At 35.4% G+C, this 25,051-nt stretch overlaps 1 protein-coding gene and 1 pseudogene across 1 annotated transcript; both read right to left on the bottom strand.

Moving 5' to 3' along the window:
- Positions 1–397: 397 nt before the first annotated feature.
- On the bottom strand, positions 398–1,349 carry LOC132171272 (germin-like protein subfamily 1 member 17). Its single transcript, XM_059582554.2, has 2 exons — positions 1,179–1,349; positions 398–1,073 (listed from the first exon to the last, which is right to left on the bottom strand). Exons 1-2 carry the CDS (start codon positions 1,303–1,305, stop codon positions 538–540), a joined length of 663 nt encoding a protein of 220 aa, XP_059438537.2. The 5' UTR covers positions 1,306–1,349; the 3' UTR covers positions 398–537.
- Positions 1,350–12,295: 10,946 nt separating this feature from the next.
- Positions 12,296–13,065, bottom strand: LOC132172193 (germin-like protein subfamily 1 member 17; annotated as a pseudogene).
- Positions 13,066–25,051: the final 11,986 nt, after the last annotated feature.

The following is a 25,051-nucleotide window of genomic DNA, read 5'->3' as shown; positions in this document are numbered from 1 at the left end:
AATTATTTATTTATTTATTTATTTTTATGTTAATAGTGATGGAATGAGAAGAGTTCAATTTAAAATTCCTTGATTTTGTAAAAAAAAGTGAATAGAAAATAGTCAAACAAATTATTATTTTAGTAAAGTAGAGAATAATTTGAAATAAGTTGATGAAGACTTTTGAAAAAGGTGTGTAGTTACAATAAATAAATAAAAGTGAATTTTCTAGTTAAAATTTAGATAAAGGCTGATATGAATGCGTAGATGGTGGAAAATATTTTGGAAAATTGATAAGTGGTTAATATGACAAAAATTAGAATTGGCTCCTTATATCTTTATCTCATTTGTTTATTTGGGTTGTTATATATATATATATATATATATATATATATAGAGAGAGAGAGAGATATGCACGCTCAACAAATGTCAATATTATTTTATATTTCAACTCCACTTAGAGAGTGTTACATAAACAAACTTTTATTTTAATATTACTATAATGGAACAAGGCAAATTATTATAATTGTTTTAGAAGTTCCTCTAAATGATGTACAATTAGAACTTTTTCTGAAGATCTTCAATAACATTCTTGTCAAGTTGGAAGGCCTTGGCGAGAACATCAGGATTGATGGGAGGATTGGAGCCGAAAACAGTATTTGCTATTGTAATGACACCTGCATTTTGGCTGCTCAAACCCGCAAAGGCTATAGCATTAGTCTTTCCCACATTGAACTGGAAGTGAATGAGACCAATTGGGAACACGAAGACATCTCCCTCGTTTAGAACCTTGGTGAAAAGGCGATTCTCGGGGTTGGATGTGACAAAACCAACTAAAAGAGTACCTTCTATGACTGTCAGAATCTCAGTACCACGAGGGTGAGTGTGGGGAGGATTTTGGCCATATGGTGCGTAGTCAATACGAACCAAAGATATGCCTAGAGTGTTGAGGCCTGGTATTTTGTCCACATTCACAGTAGTAACACTCGATCCAATCTTGTCATCTATATTTCCAGGCTTTTGAAGCCCAGAGTAGAAGAAATCTTCAGCCTTGGCATACTTCAAATCCTTGCAGAATTTTCCATTCACAAACACTGCAGGAAACAATAGATTGCAAGATAGCATACAAGATCAGTAAGTAAACAATAACAATAGCAATGCTTCTGAGCAAAAGGTAATGAACATAATAATAAATATACCGGCAGACTTGGGGTCATCAACTGCAACACAGATATCCTGAAGAGGGCTGGGATCGAAGGCAGAGACAAGGGAGGATGCAAGTGACAAGAGAGCGACAATTGCAAGGAAATGGACTCCTTTCATCATATCTAAGTAAGCACCGTATTCTCTAATACTTTGGTTTAATGGTGATGGGTGAGATATCTTGTATGGGAAACATGCCTATTTATAGAGAACCAAATGGAAATGGTCATTGTTTCTGCTGCACCAAGTCTTTAGACATCAATGGCTATCGAATTAATGTGAAAGGACGTACGAAGTTCTTCAACAACTAGTGTAGACTTTTCACCTCCCATTCCCATTCCCATTCTAATTCGATTGCTGGGAAAAACATGCACGTAGGTACAAAGCTGTTTCCCACTTGATCACACTTAGAAAAAGTCAATTCGCAATTAACATTTTTGTTTTCTTTCTTTTCTCGTTTTCTGACGTATATATAGTTTTCGCAATTAACAATTCGCATCTTGGTGGAGCATAATCATATATAGCTAGAGAACAACCGAAGATATATAAATCAAAGTTAGTTTCGTTAAATACATTATTTATTGTACTAAGATGGAATTTTGAGCTTTTTCGTCTGATATAAATGGAGGAGTACCAGATGGCCGGTTGAGCTAGTTAGCCAAACTTTCTTTTTCTACAATTTATTTCCTTGGCTGTGTCATTGCCGTTTCTTCATGAGTATCATCTACTCCGGCCACCATCTACTCCACCATTTATTGCATAGGCTGTCTTTACCGTTGCTGCATGATTCTAGGTAGAGATACCTTAGTTAACACGCCTGACCATAAGATTTTTTGACGTAATATATAGTAGTTTTTTTTTTTTTTTTTTTTTTTTTTTTTTTTTTAATGCGGTTAGACAAGAGTTGTTCATGGGTGGTAGTAGGTGAAGTCTAGACGTGATTTATTTTTGCATGTAGATATATTTAAACTTAATTAATTATTAGCTCAACCAAACCAAAGGCCAAGTAATATCCCACCAAAGACTGATAAGTGGGGAACAAACCACAGATCAGAAGGAATTACCCGATGGATGTTGGGCTAATCGTCAAAGTTTAGAGGAAATTTGTTATGCTTGCTTCCAACTACAAATTAGGATAAAGTTCAGATACACCCTCAAACTACCACCCAATTGACAATATCCTCCCTCCCAAATTATCAAAACATTGTCAATGTCCCGCCAAAGCTAGAAAAAAGATAAAAATACCCCTATTATTTCTCCGTAAGGCAAAAATACCACTATAAATTTAAAATAATAATAATAATAATAATAAGAATAATATTAATAATATTTTTTTAAACAAAAAAATTTAATCTAAAAATAACGATTTTTTAACCAAAGTTTTTAATTTTTTTCGTTTAAAAATTTATTTTTTTAATGAATATATATTTTTTAAAGCTGAAATTTTTATTTAAAAATAATAATTTTTATTTTTATTTTTATTTTTTTGAGAAAGTGAAAATTTTTATGTTCTTAAACGAAAATTGTTAATTTTTTAAAAACATAATTTGTTTTTTTAAAAAAAAGTTAAATGCAAAAATTTTCAATTTTTATAACAAAAAAAAAAAAAAAAAATCGATTTTTTTTTTTTTTTTTAGTTTAAAATTTGCCACCCTGTGAATTTTATTTTTTATTTTTTTTATTTTTTTAGGTTTTTTTTTTTAGAAGTTTTGGTATTTTTTGTTTTTACTTTACTAATGGTAGTTTTGTCATTGGGAGAACATTGATAATTTTTTGTAATTTGGGAGGGACATTGTTAATTGGGTGGTAGTTTGAGGAGGATATGTGGGCTTTCCCCTACAAATTACCGGTCAAACCTGGTACGGAGAAATGTTTGCTTGGCATCCTCATCCTGGCGAGCAATCTAATGACTAGTTGTGCAAACTTGGTAAACCACAATAACTAAATAAGTCTACGACTTGGTAAGTAAACCTTGCGGTTGATCATGAAATGAGCTTGTGAGTTACAATATGCATTCGAATAGTAAACGTGAGTTTTCACAAATGTAATATGTTTTGCCCCTCTTACCAAACCTTAAAAATGTAGTTTTACTTTTTGAGAGATATCGGCATAATCTTAGTGACAATCACCAATATTTCTAATGTAAGAAGATATGCTTTATATAAGTCCTAGTTGTCTTGCCTGGTCTACACGAGATACTACTCATTCTTAGTAAAGTTGGCGCTGTATCAAGGGACCTGTAATACAATACCTGTACCCCGAATATTGTACGCTGCTGTCCATAAAACTTGCACCCTGAACGAGTTCGACATTGGGTGGCCACGTTATTAATGATGTACGTCCTGTACTGACCCGCTATTCAAACATGGTTGTGCAGGTCACGAACAACCATTGGATTCAAGACCCATATAAACACACCCGAAGCCCATGACCATTAAATCGCACGTACCGGTTTACCATGTCATACGATACATCTCATTAATCAATTAGTTAGGTATTTTAGAAATAGAATGCTCATAACATATCACACTTTTTTAGTAAAAAAAATTGTAAGTATTTACTTACCTTATCTGCTCATCCTTAGATTTTGACATCTCCTGGCTATTGCGAAGTATAGTCTAATGTCATTTGTAATATATCGATAACTTATGTCATGCATGCAATGCTAAACCTCGATAAAACCCTAATTAGACAGTTTTGGATATTATCGAACGTGCAGCCTCGACATCGATTGTTCGGTCTATAATGATCGATTGTTTGGTTACCAAGGGTCAAACATTTGGCGAGCACCAAAATGCATGCAAAACTCTAAAACTCTTAACTAACCAATGTTCTAATCTAATCAATGCTACTAATAGATCAACTAATCATATCAAACCATATAACATGTCAAACCTTAGAAAACAAGAGTGTGTGCATGACTTCCTTGAAAACTATTTACTTCAAAATAAGGGGACATTCATTAAACTATTAAAGCATGTTGAAAGCTTTCGTAAAACATGTCAAATCATGCAGGTAGAATTTAAATAACACGAAAATGAAATGAGGTTCAAAACTTACCTTGAAGAGGGTGTTTTTTAAACCAATATTGTAAAGGATAAATACTCTCACAAGATAATTTCCACTCTTGTCTCAATGGACTCAAGATAACCAGTTGTAACTGAAACACTTTAGATTAGGATAATTACATATTTGAAACTGTATAGATAGATTACATTATCTCACAAGATTGTAAAGGATAAATACTCTCACAAGATAATTTCCAGTCTTGTCTCAATAGACTCATGATAACAAGTTGCAACTGAAATACTTTAGATTAGGATAATTACATATTTGAAACTGTATAGATAGATTACATTATCTCAAGATTATTTTGTACATTTAAATTGTAGCTCTTCATATTATAAATATCATCAGCCTATGCTAGATTATAGCAAGGTGGCAAATATTCAACTTCTCTAACTTTACATGGTATCAGAGCTAGCAAAAGACTAACGTCAAAATTTCTCTCCTTTTGCAATTTTTTTTTTCCTACATAATTTTTTTTTCTCCTCACATCGTATATGCTACTCTTCATCAATAGCAGCCGAACCCACCATTCTCCAACTTGTTACCTTCCAACTTCAACCTCACCAAACTCACTCAAGAAAATTACCCTACATGGTTACCCCAAGTCATTCCACATCTTAAAGGGGGTAATCTTTTTGGATATTTTGATGGCTCTCTTCCATGTCCACCGCCCTCCATCACCACCATAAAGGAGCACATCTCCTCCACTACGAAAAATCCGGCTTGTCTCCACTGGGAGATGCAATATCAAATCATCCTTGGCTTCCTCACCTTTGCCATATCGGAGAAGATGATTTCTCATGTCGCAAGATGCACAACGTCCAAACAAGCCTGGACCAAACTAGAGACCCTCTTTGTGTCTCAATCCAAAGCACGTATTTTAAACATGCACTTTCAGTTGGCCACTTTGAAGAAAGGAAATCTATCCGTCATGGATTACTTCCACAAGTTTCTGACTCTCATCGACGCCCTTGCAGCCATCGATCAACCTCTCACTGACCTGGAGAAACAATCATTCCTACATGCTGGACTTGGTTCAGAATACCACCATTTTGTCACCTCTATTACAACAAAAGTTGACATACTTTCCATTGAAGAAATTTATGGTCACCTATTGACCCACGAGCTGCGTCTTGCACACACTCAATCAGACATGGACATCTCAGATGCAGCTGTGCATCTTGCCTCCCAAAATCCACCTCACTGTGATGGTCATAGTAATGGTGGAGACTACTACAACAACTTTGGTCATGGCTCCTCCTTCAACCGTGGAGGCTACAGATGGCAATGGTCGTGGCTCCTTCCCAACTGGCCATGGCTCATACAACTATGGATCTTCTTCCACACGTCCTCTTTGCCAGATCTGTAATCATTTGGGTCATGTTGCTATTGATTGCTACCAATGCTATGAAGAGCATAACACTACCCGAGAGCCTCATCCCCTCGTGCAAGCCAACATGTCAACTTCATCAGGTAGCCTAGACCAAAACCGGTACCCTAATTCCGGTGCCACTCATCACCTTACATCCAATTTCAATAATCTCATCCACCGATCCATTAGCTACACTGGATCTGACCTAGTCCATATGGGTAATGGTATGGGTTTAACCATTTAAAACATGGGTGACACCACTCTATCCTCTCCTAATGCATCTGTTCTGTTGCACAATGTTTTACATGTTTCATCCATCACAAAAAATTTATTACATGTTCATACATTCACTTTTAAGACCAATACTTTCATTGAGTTTCATCCTTGGTATTTTCTTGTGAAGAAACAGGGGTTGGGAAAAATTCTTCTTCAAGGCCTGAATGATCGTGGGCTATACAAGTTCCCAGTCAAGGTCTCTCCTAGTCGTCCATCTCCGTATGTCTCTTCGTCCGCAATCCAATCTCATTTATCCTATGTGTTGCCCAGAACTACATTTGCTCATGTTGGGAAACGCACGTCTCCTCAAAATTGGCACGCACGGCTTGGGCATCTTGCTTTTTTGCATTTTTTTTACTGTTTTGTCTAAATTTAATTTACCAGTTTCTTCAAATAATTAGCTTTTGACATGCTCTGCTTGTCACATGTCAAAAAGCAAACATCTTCCTTTTTTTTCGTCTTCAACACGTGTTAATCATCCTCTTGAGTTGATATGCACTAATGTTTGGGGACCAGCTCCTATATTTTCCATAAATGGCAATAAATTTTTTGTTTCCTTTTTTGATGCCTATAGTCATTATACTTGGTTATTTCTAATATCTCACAAAAGTGACGTTTGCTCTATTTTTCTGAAATTCCAAAAATATGTTGAATGGTATTTTAACTCAAAAATCAAAATCATTCAATCTGATTGGGGAGGCAAATATCGCTCCCTCAATAAAATTCTCACAAATTTGGATATTTCTCATTGTCTCTCTTGTCCACACACACAACAACAAAATGGTGTTGTGGAGCGCAAACACCGTCACATAGTCGAAACAGGATTAGCTCTACTCTCTCATACTCATGTTCCATTTGAATGTTGGGAACAAGGTTTTCAAATTGCATGTTATCTCATAAATCACATGCCTACACCTCTTTTGAAAAATTCATCTCCTTGTGAAATTTTATTAAAAAATTCTCCGAATTACACACTTTTACGTATTTTTGGGTGTGCTTGTTAGCCAAATCTTTGTCCATATAAATCTCAAAAACTACAACCTCGATCTGTACAGTGTATTTTTTTTTGGTTTATAGTATATGTCATAAGGGTTATCAATGTCTCAATCTCAAAAATGGTCGTCTTTACATCTCAAGAGATGTTGTTTTCAAAGAAACTGTTTTTCCCCTCCTAACTCCTTTACCTAATGAAACACAAAATCCTTACAATAATACCCATATTTATCCAAGAGCTCATCTTATTATCCAACAATCTTTATCCCCATCTCCACCCATTCATGGAAACACACCCCTAGCTAGAGTCTAAATCTCACAAGATAATACCCATCCAGCTATATTCCAAATCTCACAAGAGAAGACCCATCCAGCTAGAGTCCAAGCCTCACACGAAAATACCCCTCCAACTAGAGTCCAATCTATGCGCCCACACATTCCTCCAACTACATCTCAACACATGCACACCTCTACCCAACCCGTGACACACTCCTCTACATAGCCCACGCCTCAACCAACACCCACTCACGTGACTTTGTCCCAACTCACCAGCCACTCTCCACATCATCTTTTTCCTCTTCAATTATTAAAAATAACTCAGAATGCCTCTTCGAATAATACCGTCCCTTGAACCTGAACCAATGCAAAATTCCCCTCCCTCCACCGCATCACCCATACTAGTAAATACCCACCCAATGCTCACATGAGCAAAAAATAATATTAACAAACCAAAGCTTTTCCTTATGGATCCATAAAATACCCATCTCGACATGCTCATGGCTGACAGTGCTATCAATGTTATAGAACCCACATGTTACACTCAGGCATCCACGGACTCTCACTGGAGAACAACCATGAATTCTGAGTTTGATGCACTCTTATAGAATCACACCTGGTGTTTAGTCCCTGCTTCCACAACCAAGAATATAGTTGGATACAAAAGGGTATTCTGCATAAAAAGGAAAGCAGATGGCTCAATTGATTGCTACAAAGCTCGTTTAGTGGCAAAAGGCTTCCATCAACAAGCTGGAATCGACTACTCAGAAACCTATAGCTCGGTAATCAAACCAACAATGATAAGCTTAATTTTGTCTATTGCAATTTCATTTGGTTGGTCACTTAGACAAATTGACATTCAAAATGCATTTCTGCATGGTCACTAATATGGGGAAGTTTATATGTCCCAACCCCTGGATATGCTCACCCTTAGTTCCCTAACTATATTTGTGGACTGAAAAAGGCACTCTATGGCCTAAAATAGGCACCACGGGCCTAGTTTTCTAGGTTAAGCAATAAATTACTAGAATTTGATTTTAGGGCTTCAAAATCAGACACCTCTCTATTCATATATAAATCTGCTGCTTGTACCATATATATTCTTATATATGTCGACGACATAATTATCACTAGCTCAGTTGCATCAGAAATTGATAACTTACTCCATAGCATGGCCTCTGAGTTTGCAGTAAAAGATTTGGGTGAGTTAAATTTTTTTCTTGGAATTGAGGTCTTACGGCTACCAGATGGTGTTCATCTCTCTCAGCATCGTTATATGTTAGACATTTTACAGAGAACAAAAATGGCAGATGCAAAACCTATTTGCACTCCTACGTCTACTTCAGTTATTTTATCTGCATTTGATGGTGAGGTATTTTCAGATCCCACCATGTACCAAAGTACGATTCGTGCTCTACAATATCTGTCTATTACCCGACATAGCTTTCACAGTGAACAGATTGTCACAGTTCATGCACAAACCCTTACTTCCTCATTGGCAGGTTACAAAAAGGTTACTAAGATATTTAAAAGAAACCATTCCTCTTGGTTTAAAAATTATGCAATCCACATCCAATAACATGTAAGCATTCACTAATGCCGATTGGGCTGGGTGTCAAGATGACCGTCGGTCTGCTGGAGGGTACTTCGTATTTCTAGGAAAAAATCTCATCTCATGGAGTTGTAAAAGCAAGCAACAGTGGCTCGGTCAAGTACGGAAGCTGAATACAAGGCACTAGCAAACACAGCAACAAAATTATCATGGTTAAAATCCCTTTTATGCAAATTGGGGATCGCTGTCTCACATCCTCCAGTCTTCTGGTGTGACAACATAAGCACCAAATATCTCTTAACCAATCCAATTTTTTCATACTCAAATCAAACACATAGAGATTGACTTTCATTTTGTTAGGGATATGGTAGCTTCAAAATCTCTAGACGTTCGGTTTATCTCATCTAAAGACCAAGTCTCATATATCTTCACCAAGCCTTTATCCTCAATCCGGTTTTCAAATCTAGTAAGCAAGCTAAGAGTTGTTTCACCCCCACTGAGCTTGAGGAGGAGTGAAAAGGATAAATACTCTCACAATATAATCTCCAGTCTTATCTACACAGACTCAAGATAACAAGTTGCAACTGAAACACTTTAGAATAGGATAATTACATATTTGAAACTGTATAGATAGATTACATTATCTCAAGATTATTTTGTACATTTGAATTATAGCTCTTCATATTATAAATATCATCAGCCTATGCTAGATTATAGTAAGGTGGAAAATATTCAAATTCTCTGACTTTACAAAGATCAATCCTTTTTTCTCTCTAAAATTCCTTTATCTCACAAAATTGAGGTAGGGTGCAACATGGAAGCTATGTCTGATCTGAAGGGTTGAGTGAGGTGGGTTTATGTAGGAGTAGTTGGTGGACAAGGCTGGAAGAGGTTGCCAATACGTTAAATTTGCATCTAGAGATCATTGAATATTCGGTATACTATTCTCAAGCATTCGGTGTACTATTGTACTAAAGTTCTAGGTTTTTTATTGAATGTTCAATGGTCCACAGGGGACCATTCGATGCTAGGGTTTAAGTGAATGTTTGGTGGTCCATGGACGAACGTTCGGTGAGGAGGTAAAAGTTAAAATAGATATTTGGATTTTTCTAAAAATGTTTTATGCCATCTTTTAAAATAGTGTGTGTTTTATAAAATTTGATTAATGGTGGTTAAATGCATTTCTTAAATGTTTGGGGCATCACAATATATATAAATGGAGAAGATTAAATAATAAATATGAGAAGACTAAAGAATAGAAAAACTTTAATATTGCACAGAGCCATAAAAGTGCAAGCTAAGTGAAACACTTGGAGAATCATAATGGAATATCTGACTAGTCTAATAAGGTCATTAGTTCAAGATTAGCTCATTGATCAACTTGGCATAGTCTTGATATATTTACACTAGGTGGAGGTTCAAGCCCAAAAGACACCTTCATTGAAGCAACTTAATTTTGCCAAAAATGCAAAAAAGTTTTATTTTACCAATTTCAAAATTATTTGAAATAATGGGTAATTGTTACATTTATTTATTTCAAATAATTGTGAAATATATTTTATTTAAGGATTTGGAGGTTACAAAAGAGATTTGATTTGGTGGTTACAAAAGAGATTAAATATGTTATTTAAGGTTTTTGTGGTTACAAAAGATACTAATATGCTATTAAGTTGGATGTGGTAGTTTCGAATTGAGGAATGCTATGTGCTTTCATGGTATTCTTCTCATATCCTCCTAATCGTAGGTTGATATTATTTTCTGAAAAAGTAAAAAAGAAAGTGGTCTAAAATCACTATAAATATGACACTTTATAGCCTATTTGAAATTGCGTTTGAAAGACTTAAATGTGCTTTTAACATTCAAAAGTCCGTTTGAAAAAAAGTACTCATTTGTTAAAATTAATTAAAAGCGCTTTTAAAGGTCTAAAAAGCCTAAAAATTGTCAAAAACACTTTTGGCAAAAGCTTAAAAATGAAGTTTTTGCCCAAAAGCTCTTTTTGACTTAAAAGCTCTATTTCTCAAATTCGATTCTAAACAGGTTCGTAGTCATATTCAGAAAAACACAATCATATAGCTTCTTTCTTGTCTCTAACAAATTTGCTGTGCAATTTTCCAAAAGGGTGATTTCTTGTTACTCTAAAAAGTGTTATTTTAGTGCAACGCTTAGAGCATGTTTGAAATTGCGTTAGGGAAGTTAAAAAGTACTTTTAATTCGTAGAAAGCTGTGCCAAACTCACAGCTGACATGTTTCGTAAAAAATTTCAAAAATACTTTTTTTACTTTTTACTCTAAAAATGGTCAAAATGGACTTTTGAGAAAAACTTAAAGTTGAAACTTTTTTTTTAAAAAGCTCTTTTAAACTTTAAAAGTTTTACTTCTCAACACAATCTCGAACATACTCTTAGGATTCATTGTATTATGGGGACTATTTTGTCATATACCCTTACTTGAAAGGGGGACAAAATACGTTCTAAATATATATCGAGCCTTGAAGTCTTAGTTTTTAGTTTTTTTGCCTTCATATATTTTTCCTATATTGTATTATGGGGACTATTCTGTCATATACCCTTAGCACTTGAAAGGGGGACAAAATACGTTCTAAATATATATGGAGCCTTGAAGTCTTAGTTTTTATTTTTTGCCTTAATATATTTTTCACATATATTCTTTATATTTTTTAAATAATTTTCACCTACCATACGTGTATTATCTTACCGACCCCAATTCTCCTACAAATAGGAGTTTTTGTATTGAAAATATCATCAAAGAATAAGAGCAAGATGTAACCGTTTTAAGCTTTTCTCTCTTCATTCGACTTTTGTATCAATTTAATTTTCCATTGCATTATAAGTTTCTTAAATATGCGCTTCTAATCAGTTTGAGGTGCATTGTATATGCGTAACCAAGAAGCTGGGCTATAACTTTAGATCAATTTTCTTTCATTCTTGAATCCCTTCTCCATGCACTAAGAAGTGAACTTCATGTTGGGAGTTTGCATGTCAAAATTAATGCCATTGTTATAGCAGAGGTTGGTATTTTTCTGACTTCTTACAATATGCATCTATGAATTTGGCTGAACATTCTATTCTGATGCTTGTTACCATTTGTGCAGAATAAGTGTCTGTATTGTTGGGTATGGGAAGTGGCAAGTCAAATCGTTTACAGAGTTTGAGGATTATTATTTTAGTAAACTCGAAAATAATTTTAAATAAGTTGATGAAGACTTTCGAAAAAAGTGTGAAATTATTATTATTATTTTTTTTTTTGAAAAAAAAGACATTTTCCTAGTTAAAATTTAAATAAAGAATACATAGGCTGATATGTATGCGTGACATAAGTGGTTAATATGACAAAAATTAGAATAGACTCTTTATATCTTTATATCATTTGTTTATTTAGGATATTGTATGTATATATATATAGAGAGAGATATGCACTCTCAACAAAAGTCAATATTATTTTATATTCCAACTCTACCTAGAAAGTGTTACATAAACAAACTTTTATTTTAATATTATATGATGGAATGAGGCAATTATCATAATTGTTTCAGAAGTTACTCTAAATGTTGTACAATTAGAACTTTTCCCAAAGATTTTCAATAACATTCTTGTCAAGTTGGAAGGCCTTGGCAAGAACATCAGGACTAATGGGAGGATCAGATCCGAATACACCATTTGCTATCGTGATGACACCTGCATTTTGGCTGCTCAAACCAACGAAGGCTACTGCATTAGTTTTTCCCGCATTAAACTGGAAGTGAATGAGACCAATTGGGAACACAAAGACATCTCCCTTGTTTAGAACTTTGGTGAAAAGGCGATTATCTGGGTTGGATGTGACAAAGCCAACCAACAGAGTACCTTCTAGGACTACTAGAATCTCAGTAGCACGAGGGTGAGTGTACGTGAGGAGGATTTTGGCCATATGGTGCATAGTCAATGCGAACCAAAGATATGCCTAGAGTGTTGAGGCCTGGTATTTGTTCCACATTCATAGTAGTAACATTCGATCCAACTTTATTATCAGTATTTCTAGGCTTTTGGAGCCCAGGGAAGAAGAAATCTTCAGCCTTAGCATACTTCAAATCCTTGCAGAATTTTCCATTCACAAACACTGCAGGAAACAATAGATTACATGCATACAAGATGAGTAAGAAACCAATAATGGTATAGTAATGCTTGTAAGCAAAAAGTAATGAGCATAATTATATATATACCAGCAGACTTGGGGTCATCAATTGCAACACAGATGTCCTGAAGAGGGCTGGGATCAAAGGCAGAGATAAGGGAGGATGCAAGTGACAAAAGAGCCACAATTGCAAGGAAATAAACTCCTTTCATCATATCTAAGTAAGCTCTGTATTCTCTACTATTTTGGTTTAATGGTGATGGGTGTCTAGGTGATATATCTTGTATGGGAAACATGTGTATTTATAGAGAACCAATATGGAAATGGTCATTCGTTCTGCTACACCAAGTCTTTAGACTTCATTGGTTATCGAATTAATGTGATAAGGACGAAGGTCATCAACAAGTACTGTAGACTTTTAACCTGCTTTGGTTTATTCTTCTCAATTGATTACTTCTTCTTATGCTTAATTCAACAAATAATTGACAAGTTGTCATTTTTTAATTGGGTCATGCCACTTCAAGGCCGTATGATATTTGTAATGGTTCTTTAGTCAATTGGCAACCGAAGCACTCAAATCATCAAAAAATAAATAATAAAATAAGAATAAGTAGAATACAATAAGAGAAGAAGAAAGAAAAATTTTCCCATTCCCATTCTAATTGGATTGCTGGGAAGCATGCTCAAAGCCGTTTCCCACTTGATCATTCTTACCACTTGTAGGTATATATGATAGATTTAATGTATTAAGATGTAATACTCGGCCTCCCAATTGAAGGAAGAAATGTATTTGAAAACCATATAATTCTTCTTCTTCTTTTTTTTTTTTCTTTTTCTTTTATATATAATAATTAAAAGAACAAGTCCGTATGGACGTCAATTAAGAACAGGAGGTAATTGAAAGAGTCCCTTGTCCAAGCATTAGGATAATTAGTCAAAGACTCAAAGGATCAAATCTCGGCCAACAACATATCCCCAAATTGTCAATTGAGATGACCTCAGGCTCAGGGGACTTTAATATTACCTGAGAAAGAAGGTACAAGAAAACAAAATGAAAAGGATAGTTGTTGTTGTTGTTGTTTTTTTTTTTTTTTTTTTTTTTTTTTTTTTTTTTTCTAACATGAACATATTCAACAAGCTAAAAAGAGGGGTTTAAGGACGTTTGGGAAAACGTCACTAAAAGTCTTCTTTATATATATATATATTTATTTATTTTTTTTATTTTTTTATTTTACTGTTCAATTGACATCATTCTTAAGTGGTGTCCTTTGAATCATGTTATTGTTCACGCCTCAGTATTCACGCGTCAGAAGATGTCGTTTGAACAGTAACATTGTTCAAAGAACACTAACTAATTTTTGAAAAGTTGGCACTTATAAACTGGACATCTCTCTTTCTCTCACTCGAAATGTCTCTCTCTGAAATGGAATTTTTTTTTATATAGAGGGGTGGCTTGCTAGCCACCCCGAAAGGTGGCCGGGGGTGGCGCGTAGCCACATCTAGGGTGGTTAGGATGGCTCGCGAGCCACTCCAATGGTTAGGGTGGCCTTGCGCCATGCCACCCTTCCCTTCAATGAACCGGCAGCCACCTTTCTATTTTTTTTTTTAAAAAAAAATTCCTTCTAGAAATTTATATTTTTTCGGTGTAAAAAATTTAAGGTCACTTGCACAGTAAACACATTAATTAATGTCGTTAGAACAGTAAACTACACTTCATGAAAAGTGGCGTTTCAATGTTAAAACATCACTTTTCATGTAGTGATGTTTGAACGGTAATGGCACCATTGATGAGGTGTCGTGTGAGCCAAAAAGACATTAGATAATGTCATTTGAACAATAAACGACACATTCTCAACCCCATGTTTAATGTCTTTAACCAAGTGTCATTATTCAAACATCACTAAATAAATAGTAACTTTTTTAGTCTTAAACGTCACTATTCAAGTGTTACCGAAGGGGTTTTTGGTTTTTTGTTTTTGTAGTGAAGTTCTCTCATTTTCCACTTCAAAATGGCTTCTAGTGGTAAGCTTGACCTAGAAGTTGAGGTGAAGTCTCACGCAGATAAGTTATGGGGAAGTATAAGGGACTCTCCCACTATCCTGTATACATAACGCATTTCCTAACCATTGAATTATATCATTACTCATATATTTATATTATTTTGTAATATATTTAAACACTTATCTTATTGTAAATAACACGTATCTTTAAAAAATAATAATGACTTTTTAAAATTCAAAAACTGTTTGTGATAACTCAAAACCACGTACACCAAGTTTAGATTTATCCCTTGAAAATGTTGAAGGAATTATAAGTTGTACATTACTGCAACAAGGCCTTGAGAGGGAGTCTAATTTTATATTTGTGGCGTTACATAATGATGGCATTGACAAATGATAGTAATAAAAAGACTTAGAATAGTAGGTAGTGGACATTAATGACAAATATTCCTTCTTATCCAAACAAAATACGCAACCCGGCCATATTCCTTGTATCTGGATTCAAACGGATCTGTGGATTCTTTTAGATATTGCTTGAAATTGCGCAGATAACTTCCTTGCTGCAAGTATGTAATTATAGAGTGCAATTTTCTTCAGAAAATGTGCCTTTCTTGAGTTAAATGCAAGTATTTCCTTCACCACTCTGATTACCAATTGGGTGATTTGGGGTGGTTGTAATTTTGTAAACCAGCCATGGCTTTGTTTTACCAAACTCTTCAAGTTGGAATCTTGGGTGTAGCTTTTTCAGAACAAACGCCATGGTTTGTATAAAATTAAATCGACTATTCAAATTTTGAACCGGAGGTGTTTAGTTTGTAAACTAATTAGATGTAAGCATATATACTACAAAAATCAGGCAGTTTTTTGACGTGTCAAACAGTAATACACTTTTTGCCACATCAATAATTATTGATGTGGCTAAAGTCACACGTCAATAAAAACTTTATTGACGTGGCGCATTTCGACACGTCAATAATTATTGACGTGTCAAAGCGCAACGTCCATAATTATTGACGTGTGGAAAAGGCACATCAATAATTTATTGACATTCCAAAAAGGCACGTTAATAATTATCGACGTGGCAGTTTGCCACATTAAAATTTTTTGACATGTTAGAATGACACGTTAAAATTTTTTGACGCGTTATTTTTAACACGTCAAAAATTATTGACGTGCGATTATTTCACACGTCAATAATTATAATTAATTATAATTAATTTCAATCATATTAATTATATGTGTTTGAAAAAAAAGGGTAATAAAATTTAATTGGTGTACAATATATACGTATAATTATACCTAATTCAAAATATTTTTATGATTTCCTGAAAAAATATATGGTGCAATTTAGCTAGAAATCATTATAATAATATTAATATAATAGCCATATTAATTTTTAAAAAAATAAACTACAGAATACATTTATTTTATACGACCCGCAAACCCCACATGAACCTGGCTAACACAAAATATGGGTTTCTTGTTATTTCCAAGTGCCAAAACAAACATTTATTTCTTTAATATTCTGGCATGCAGTGTATTACTATCGTACTACCATTAATACACTGCATGCCAGAATATTAAAGAAATGAAAAGACAAAGAAACAACAAGCAAGCAATTATAAGGAATGGAGTATCAGTTTCTTGTCGTGAATAATGGTAGAGGGGCGGATGATCTTGAAGAAGTACGAGGGTATCGTAGCCGCCATCGAACTCTAGTTCGGTGCTTGACTTAGCTCAATTGTTCATTAATCCTACAGTGGAAATGCCTGGAAGCTTAGCTTTGATTCTCGGAGAGTGGATTATTGAGCCATCATGAAAAAATGGATTTTATTATTAACAATCTAAAATATTAATTTATTTGTTTTCTAATTAGTCTTAAGTATATTGTATTTATAAAAAATATAAGAGAAAAAAATGAAATATATATATTGTAGGTATAAAAATTTAAAAAATTATTTTTCTCTTGTTGACGTGTCTATTTATGACACGTCAATAATTCTTGACGTGCCACACGTGACACGTCAATAATTCTTGACGTGCCACACGTGACACGTCAAGAATTTCTTGACGTGCCACATGTAACACGTTAAGAAACTTCATCGGGAAGGCGCAAACACTAGTTGCCCCCCTTTTTCTTTTTTTCTTTTTTTCTTTCTTTTTCCCCTCCTCTCTTTCTTTCTCCCCCTGCGCGCCCACAGCCCTCCCTCCGATCCATTTTTTTTCACTGCCAGTGGGCAACTGGTTTCTCCGTCTCCGTCGATCAACTCGCACGCATTCTCTCACTCACTCACTCACCCTCTCACTCGTTCTCTCCCTCACTAGCTCGCTTAGTACCGGTTCTCTCTCTCACTGGCCGTCACAACGCCGCTCCTCCCTCTGGACGTCATGAGCTCTCCCTCCGGCGATTCTCCGGCCTCTCTCCTGATCAGGTATATATATATATATATAATTTACAGTGTATATAATTATATATTAATTGATGTGGTTATTAGCAAATTTTACATGTTAGCTAATTAATTTATTTGTTTGAGATATATGTTTTGTATTTATGAATTTGTTTAATTAATTTGTATGCTGGGATTGTTATATATGACCATGCATACAAAATTACGTATGTAAATTGTTTGAAATTAGGTTTTTTTGTACAGGTTTTTGCATTTAGCTTTAGACTTTAATTTTGTGTAGGTTTTGCAAATGTACGTTATCAAAAAAAAAAAAAAAAAAAAAAAAAACAAAAAACAAAAAACAAACCTAAAAATAAAAAAACAACAAATAACAAATGCATATCCGTTTTGGACTTTAAGTTTGTTTAGGTTTTGAAAATTTAGAATATATATGTAAATGGTAAAAAAAAAAACAAAAGAAAACAAATAACATAGCTAGCTAGATTTATTTTATCTAGGTTCCCCATATATAACAAATGCATAAATGTTATAATAAACGAAAATAAATAAATAAAACAACACAAATAACCTAGCTAGCTAGATCTATTTTATCTAGGGTCCCCATATATAAAAAATGCATTTAAGTCTTGCAAATTTAGACTATGTAAATGTTATAAAAAAGGAAAAAAAATAAATAACAACAAATAACCTAGCTAGCTAGATCTATTTTATCTAGGGTCCTCATATATAACAAATGCATTTAAATTTGGACATTAATTCTGTTTAGGCTTTGCAAATTTAGATTATGTAAATGTTATAAAAATAAAATAAAAAATAACAAAAAATAAAAATAAATAAAAATAAAAAAATAAAAAAACAACAACAACAACAACAAATAACCTAGCTAGCTAGATCTATTTTATCTAGGGTCCCCATATATAACAAATGCATCCTTAATTCTGTTTAGGTCTTGCAAATTTAGACTATGTAAATGTTATAAAAAACAAAAAAAATAAAAATAAAAATAACAACAAATAACCTAGCTAGCTAGATCTATTTTATATAGGGTCCCCATATATAACAAGCATTTAAATTTGGACCTTAATTCTGTTTAGGTTTTGCAAATTTAGATTATGTAAATGTTATAAAAAAATTATAACAAAAAAAAAAAAAAGAGGGGGAAACTTCAGAAAGCCCCCTCTGAACTTCCAGCTGTTTTGACAAGCACCCCCTGAATTTTCAAAACTCTCACTTAGGTCCCCTGAACTTTGGTTTGCTTTCACTTTGGACCATTTTAACGTTAAAGTCAAATAATTTGACTTTTTATACCCATTTTACCCTCCCCCAAAACTACGTCGTTTTGTGTCCTAAAACTACAATACCTACCTAGCCCAAAACGACGTCGTTTTGGGCCTTAATTTTTTAATTTTTTTTTTTCAAAAAAAAAAGCAAAATATTAAAAAAAAAAAAAAAAAAAAACCGAAATCGGGGTGGCTCCTTGGCCAAAATAGGGTGGCCGGACCACCCCATTTCTGGCCAAGCGGGTGGCTGGAGCCACCACCTGGCCGATCTGGGGGTGGTCGAACCACCCCCATGGCCTAGGGGGTGGTCCGGCCACCCCCTTGGCCAAAAAAAAAAAAAAAAGGGATCGGATGCTTTTGGGGGTGGCCAGACCATCCCCAAGGGGTTAGGCATGCAGTGTCCCAGAATTTTCAAAGCTATTTAAATAGATTATTTTGATAATGATGTTATTTTAATATCCATTGTAGCTAAGGATTTTAATTCTTGGGAAATTTATGAGAGTGGTAATTAGAGAATGGTAATTGGTAAAATAATAGGATAGTAAATGGTAGGTATAAGGATGGTAGAATAAGAAGGTAGAATAGTATAGGTAGAATAGTATAGGGTTGGTAGAATAGTATAGGGTTGGTGAAATAGTATAGGGTTGGTGAAATAGTATAGGGTTGGTGAAATAGTAAAATGAGGGTATAATTGTAAATTGAAGGTAGAATAGTGTTTGATTTTCTCCTATAAATAGAGCTCTTCTCCTTCACAATTTTCACCACTCATCTCCTCTCCCATCTCTTGCATATATTCTTCCTTCTTCCGCTTTTTACTCGGTCTTTCTTCTTTCTAAGAGTGTTTACTCAGAACAGAGAGAGAAAGGGCGAGACCAAGCGCTACAAGAAAGAAAGAACACAAGAGATAGCGGACTTTAGAAATTAGTTTCAAAAGATATACTAGTGGTGTTAGTCATATTGGAGCAACTAGATTCCTTCATACCACTTTTAGCTTCAGTCTAGAGGTAAGTAAATTCACTACCCCTTCTAAAATTACTTCATGTCATGCTATTTATTCATTCTTTAGTAAATTGTAAATGATTATTTTATTTATGTATTATAAAGTTATGTTGCATGCATGAAGGATTTCTAAAAGAATTATCTAGAAAGTTTCTATTTATTTAAACGCTTTCTAAATACAACAAGTTTATATTTGAAAAGGTTTTCAATTTGAGAAAAGAAAGTTGAGAAATGATGATGATTATAAGAAAGAAAAATGATGATAAACCCTCCTACATGTTGCCCTAAGATGCATCAAAAGAAGTACAAAGAAAAGTACAAGAGATGAGATAAATGTTTATGAAATGAGGGCACATGTATGGAGGAGAGTATTTTTGGCCCCAAGATAAGTAAGAATGAGAAAAAGTTCGGTACCGATACTCGGATGGAGGCGAAACCACTGAAGGAGGCTATGCCAGAAGGTGGTATTCCATCAACTAGACCGTTGAGTGCACCAAGAAAGAGTTAATTGACGGTCGGGCATGGCTGTGGCCACAGTTCAGTGCCATGGTCACAAGGACCCGCAACCCTCGTGCACAGGGGTAATAGTGTACATGGGCCCTATTATGAGAAAATGATACTATATTTTCAACGATGATATGCTATGATGATTTACAAAGATTATTTATAATGATGCATTATGATGATGATTTATAAAGATGATTTACAACGATGATCTATTACTAGATGTAATAGTATGTATATGTTACGGGAGATGCAACCGTACATACAGATATTATTATGGCTAGAATTATATTTATTTGCGAAAACGATTTTCAAAACTGAGAACAAGGAGTAAAACTATTTATGGTTGTGGATTTTACTTGCTGGGCCCCCTTTGGGCTCATTCAGTTTTATTTCTTGTTTTCAGGTAGAAAGGATGCTGGAATAGGAGGCCGGAATGGGGTGGGAATAATTATTAATTTTCAAAGTCTTTTCATATAAGTTATTGTAATGATATGATATTCCGCAACTAAAATCTAATGTTTTTTTTAATTCCGCTTGTAATAAAATCTCTTGAAAGAAAATGTTTTACGCATTTATTGTATCTTTTAAAATCAAGTACTCTGATAGACCTTATAGATCTTTGCAAGAATTTTTGTTGAAAAAGAAGAAAAGTGGCAAACTCAGTCTTAACGGACTAGGGATGTTACAAGGCAGGCCGTATGGGGTGGCCGAAACTACCCCCAGCCTCGGACCACCCCCCAAATACACCCAATCCATAACCCCCCCCTCCCCCCCCTTTTTTTTCTTGGCCTTTTGGGGGTGGCCAAACCACCCCCACGGACCACCCCATTTTGGCCAAGGGGGTGGCTTTCAAATCTTTTTTTTAATATTATGCTCAAAACGACGTCATTTTGGGTCAGGTGGTGATGTACTGTTGAAGCCCAAAACGGTGTAGTTTTGGAGTCCAAAACGACTTAGTTTTGGTTGAGGGTTAAATGGGTATAAAAAGTCAAATTGTTTGACTTTAAAGTTAAAAAGGTCCAAAGTGAGAGCAAACCAAAGTTCAGGGGGCCTAAGTGAGAGTTTTGGAAATTCAAGGGGTGCTTGTTAAAACGGCTGGAAGTTCAGGGGGGCTTTTTGAAGTTCCCCAAAAAACAAACAAACAACAACAACAACAACAAATAACCTAGCTAGCTAGATCTAGTTTGTCTAGGGTCCCCATATATAACAAATGCATCTTTAATTCTGTTTAGGTTGCAAATTTAGACTATGTAAGTGTTATGAAAAAAGAAAAGGAAAAAAAAAATAAACAAAAAATAAACAAAAAACCTAGCTAGTTAGATCTATTTTATCTAAGGGTTCCCACATATAACAAATGCATTTAAATTTTGACCTTAATTTTGTTTAGGTTTCGTAAATTTAGCTTATGTAATGTTATAATTAAAACTAAATGTATGTGTTTATTTGTTAAAAATAAATAAAAAAATGAAACGATGTAATTAAAGAAATACACTAAAAAAAATAACAACTAACTAACTAACCTAGATTTATTTTATTCAATTAGTTTTCCAGTAACTAAAGCTATGGACAAGAGTTGGATGACAAAGTCTAGAGGTACGAGGGAATATAAAGACGGGTGTAGATTATTCGTGGACTTCACAGTTATGAACTGTACAATCCTTGATGAAAAAATTCACTGCCTCTGTAAGGTGTGTCGAAATAAGCAGCGCCACCCGCCAGGTTTCATACTTAACCACTTGACAGGGGCTAAAGGAATAATGACTACATACAGAAACTGGTATTATCACGGTGATAAGCTTGTACAGTCTCCTATTGCAGTCTCTAGTTCGACTACCACAATCACAGATGCGGGTATAAGCGTAGGACAAGGTGGAAACATGCATGCAATGTTGCGTGATCTATTCGGCATGCAGCTACCAGGGAAGACAATTATGAGCCTCAAGTCGTGGTGTAGGGGAATAAAGAAGCCGTTGAAGGTGCCGTACTAAAGTACTGCGAGTTGCTTAAAAAGGCAGAGAAGCTACTTCATGATGGGACCAAACATAGTATGCTTAGTGCTACTGTACATCTGTACAACTTGAAGTGCATTAGTGGACTTAGTAATGTAATATTCTCGTCTTTCCTTGAGTTCATCAATCAGTTGCTGCCTAGGAGTGATAAAGTTTTGCCAGTTAATACATATAAGGTGAAAAAGTTTCTAAGGGATATGGGACTCTGGTATGAGAAGATCCCAGCGTGTCGTAATGACTGTATGTTATTCTAGAAGAGTAATAAGGATTTAGATTCATGTACCATTTGTGGTGTATCTAAGTGGAATGATGAAATTCATTTAGATGAGGATGGTCAACCTATATCGTCGAGTAAGAAACGCCTGGTCAAGGTGTTGCGGTGGTTTCCACTCATACCATGACTACAGAGGCTGTTTATGTCAGAGTATACTACCCTCTATATGAGGTGGCATGCAGAAGACCGAACTAAGGACGGTGTATTGAAGCATCCGGCTGACGGTGAATCATAGAGGTCATTCAAAAATTTACATCCAGAATTTTCAGTGGACAACAGGAACGTAAGGCATGGACTAACCTCAGATGAATTTAATCTATTTGGGAACATGAGCACATCCCACAACAGTTAGCCTGTAATGTTTGTACCGTACAACTTGCCTCCTTGGACATGCATGAAACAAACGTCTTTTATACTATCCTAGGCCCCAAGTCACCTCGAATGGATATAGATGTCTATCTTCAACCCTTAATTGAGGAGTTACAGGAACTATGGATTGTAGTTGTACGCACATTTGACGTCTCCAAGAAAAATAACTTTGTGTTGTGAGTGCAGTTGATGTGGACAATTAATGACTTCCTAGTATACGTAGATTTGTCCGGGTTGCCTAACAAGGATAAGAAGGCATGTCCTTGCTGTATGTACTCGACAAGGTCCACAAGGTTAAAACACGGCAAGAAATCTTGTTATATGGGACACAGGCAATACTTGCCTATAGATCATCCGTGGAGGAGGAACAAAAGAACATTTGACGGCAATAGAGAACTAGAATGTGCCTCCGATGTGCCAAGTGGAGATGAAATCCTGAGACAATTAGAAGAGATGGTATTTGGGGATGAGAATGCCAGTAAAGCAAAGACGGATACTAAGAAAAGAAAAAAGAAGCGGAAGAAGAGTGGGCGTACAGAACGAGGAGGAGAGACTGCTAATGTATTGTGGAAGAAGAAAAGTGTTTTCTTTAGGTTGCCGTACTAGAAAAATAATTTATTGCGGCATAACCTTGAAGTCATGCACATGGAGAAAAATGTGATGGACAACATACGTGGCACAATACTGGATATTCTAGGGAAAACAAAGGACAACCTCCAAGCCCGCATAGACTTGCAATAAATGGGGTTGAAACATACACTTCATTTGTACACAGGCGAGGATGGTCAAACCTATATGCCCCCAGCTTGCCACACGATGTCTAAGGATGAGAAAACACATTTTTTGAAAGTGCTTCGAAATGTAAAGGTGCCAGACGGATATGCCTTGAACATTTCCCGATGTGTACGACTTAAGGATCGTACGATATTGGGTTTGAAAAGTCATGACAGTCATGTGATTATGCAACAACTTCTTCTTATTGCATTGTGTGGATCACTGCCAGGTAACGTGGTTAGACCACTTGTTGGGATGTCTGCATTCTTCAGGGGCTTACGTTCAACGTCATTGACACAAGAGGATCTGGACCGACTAGAGGATGACGTTTGTATCACTTTGTGCACGATAGAACAGGTCTTACCCCCCAATTTTTTTACCATCATGGTTCACTTGGTCGTGCATCTTGTCCGTGAATGCCGACTCGGTGGTACCATGACTACGTAAGACTAACGTGATGTTTAACTATTACAGTCTAATTGTATTTACTTCTGGTTCATAACAACTAGCAAAACTAACTTCTTTATGGCTAATTGTACGTAATATACTCACAGGTCGATCGACGTAGGAATAAAATAGGTAACAAACTAGTAATGCATGTAGAGGGCCTAGGGAGACATCTATCAGATATAACAGATATGTGGTTAACAGGAAGCTGTTTTGCACTCTTGTATTCGATGCCAGAAAGAGGACGCAAAACAGCGGCTTGTGCGTGCCAACTTTTGATGATGAAATGTATTACGGGAAGTTAACAGAAGTAGTTGAGGTGGAGTACTTTGACAGGACCAAGTACGTTCTGTTCAAGTGTGATTGGCGGACAACACGAGGGATAGGGGGTACAAGGTAGACGAGTATGGCATGATGCTTGTCAACTTCAAAAACCTTATCCATTGGGATAGCAAATTACTGATGAGCCGTATGTGCTAATGTCACAAGTTGACGAAGTCTTTTACGTTGAAGATGAAAGGGACCCTGGTTGGGCTTGCGTTGTAAGGACTAAACCTAGAAACGTATACGACGTTGGTCAGGGCAAAGGTCCTGATAATGAATGTGCCAACTACCACGAGTGTGAGCCGCTCCTATTGACTAGCAATAATGAAGTGGATCAACAGGAAGACATTGAATACGTCCGACCAGACTAAGATCCAATATAATCGTATATGGTTCAAAAAAATAAAATTATATATGTAGTTTACATTAATTGACTGGTTTTCTGTTATTTCTTTCTATATTGGTTGGTAATTGTGGTGCATATTGTATCTATTGTATACATAATTAATTGGATACGTGATGTGTTTCACAGGTAGATATGAGTATTAGGGGGAAGACTAGATGACGGAGGTCCCCACTTGTAGAGCGGATGTCTACGGCGCATGGGTCGACATCGTTCGACCAGGGGTATAGACTAGTACTTTCAGAGCATGTGGAAGGGTAGACCCAGCTGGGGTATCAGTCTCAGTCGTCTCCATACGACACAGATGGAGAGTATCATACACCTAGTTCAGTGCCTACGATGAGCGAGTTAGGGATATGTTCACATGGCCATGTACAACGGGTATTCCTCCCTGACATGAACACAAG

Source organism: Corylus avellana, chromosome 1 (genome assembly GCF_965113065.1).
Source record: "Corylus avellana chromosome 1, dhCorAvel1.hap1.2, whole genome shotgun sequence".
NCBI classification, from domain to species: Eukaryota; Viridiplantae; Streptophyta; class Magnoliopsida; order Fagales; family Betulaceae; genus Corylus; species Corylus avellana.
Note: the sequence above shows the minus strand (reverse complement) of the source record. Positions and strands in the feature narration are given on the sequence as shown.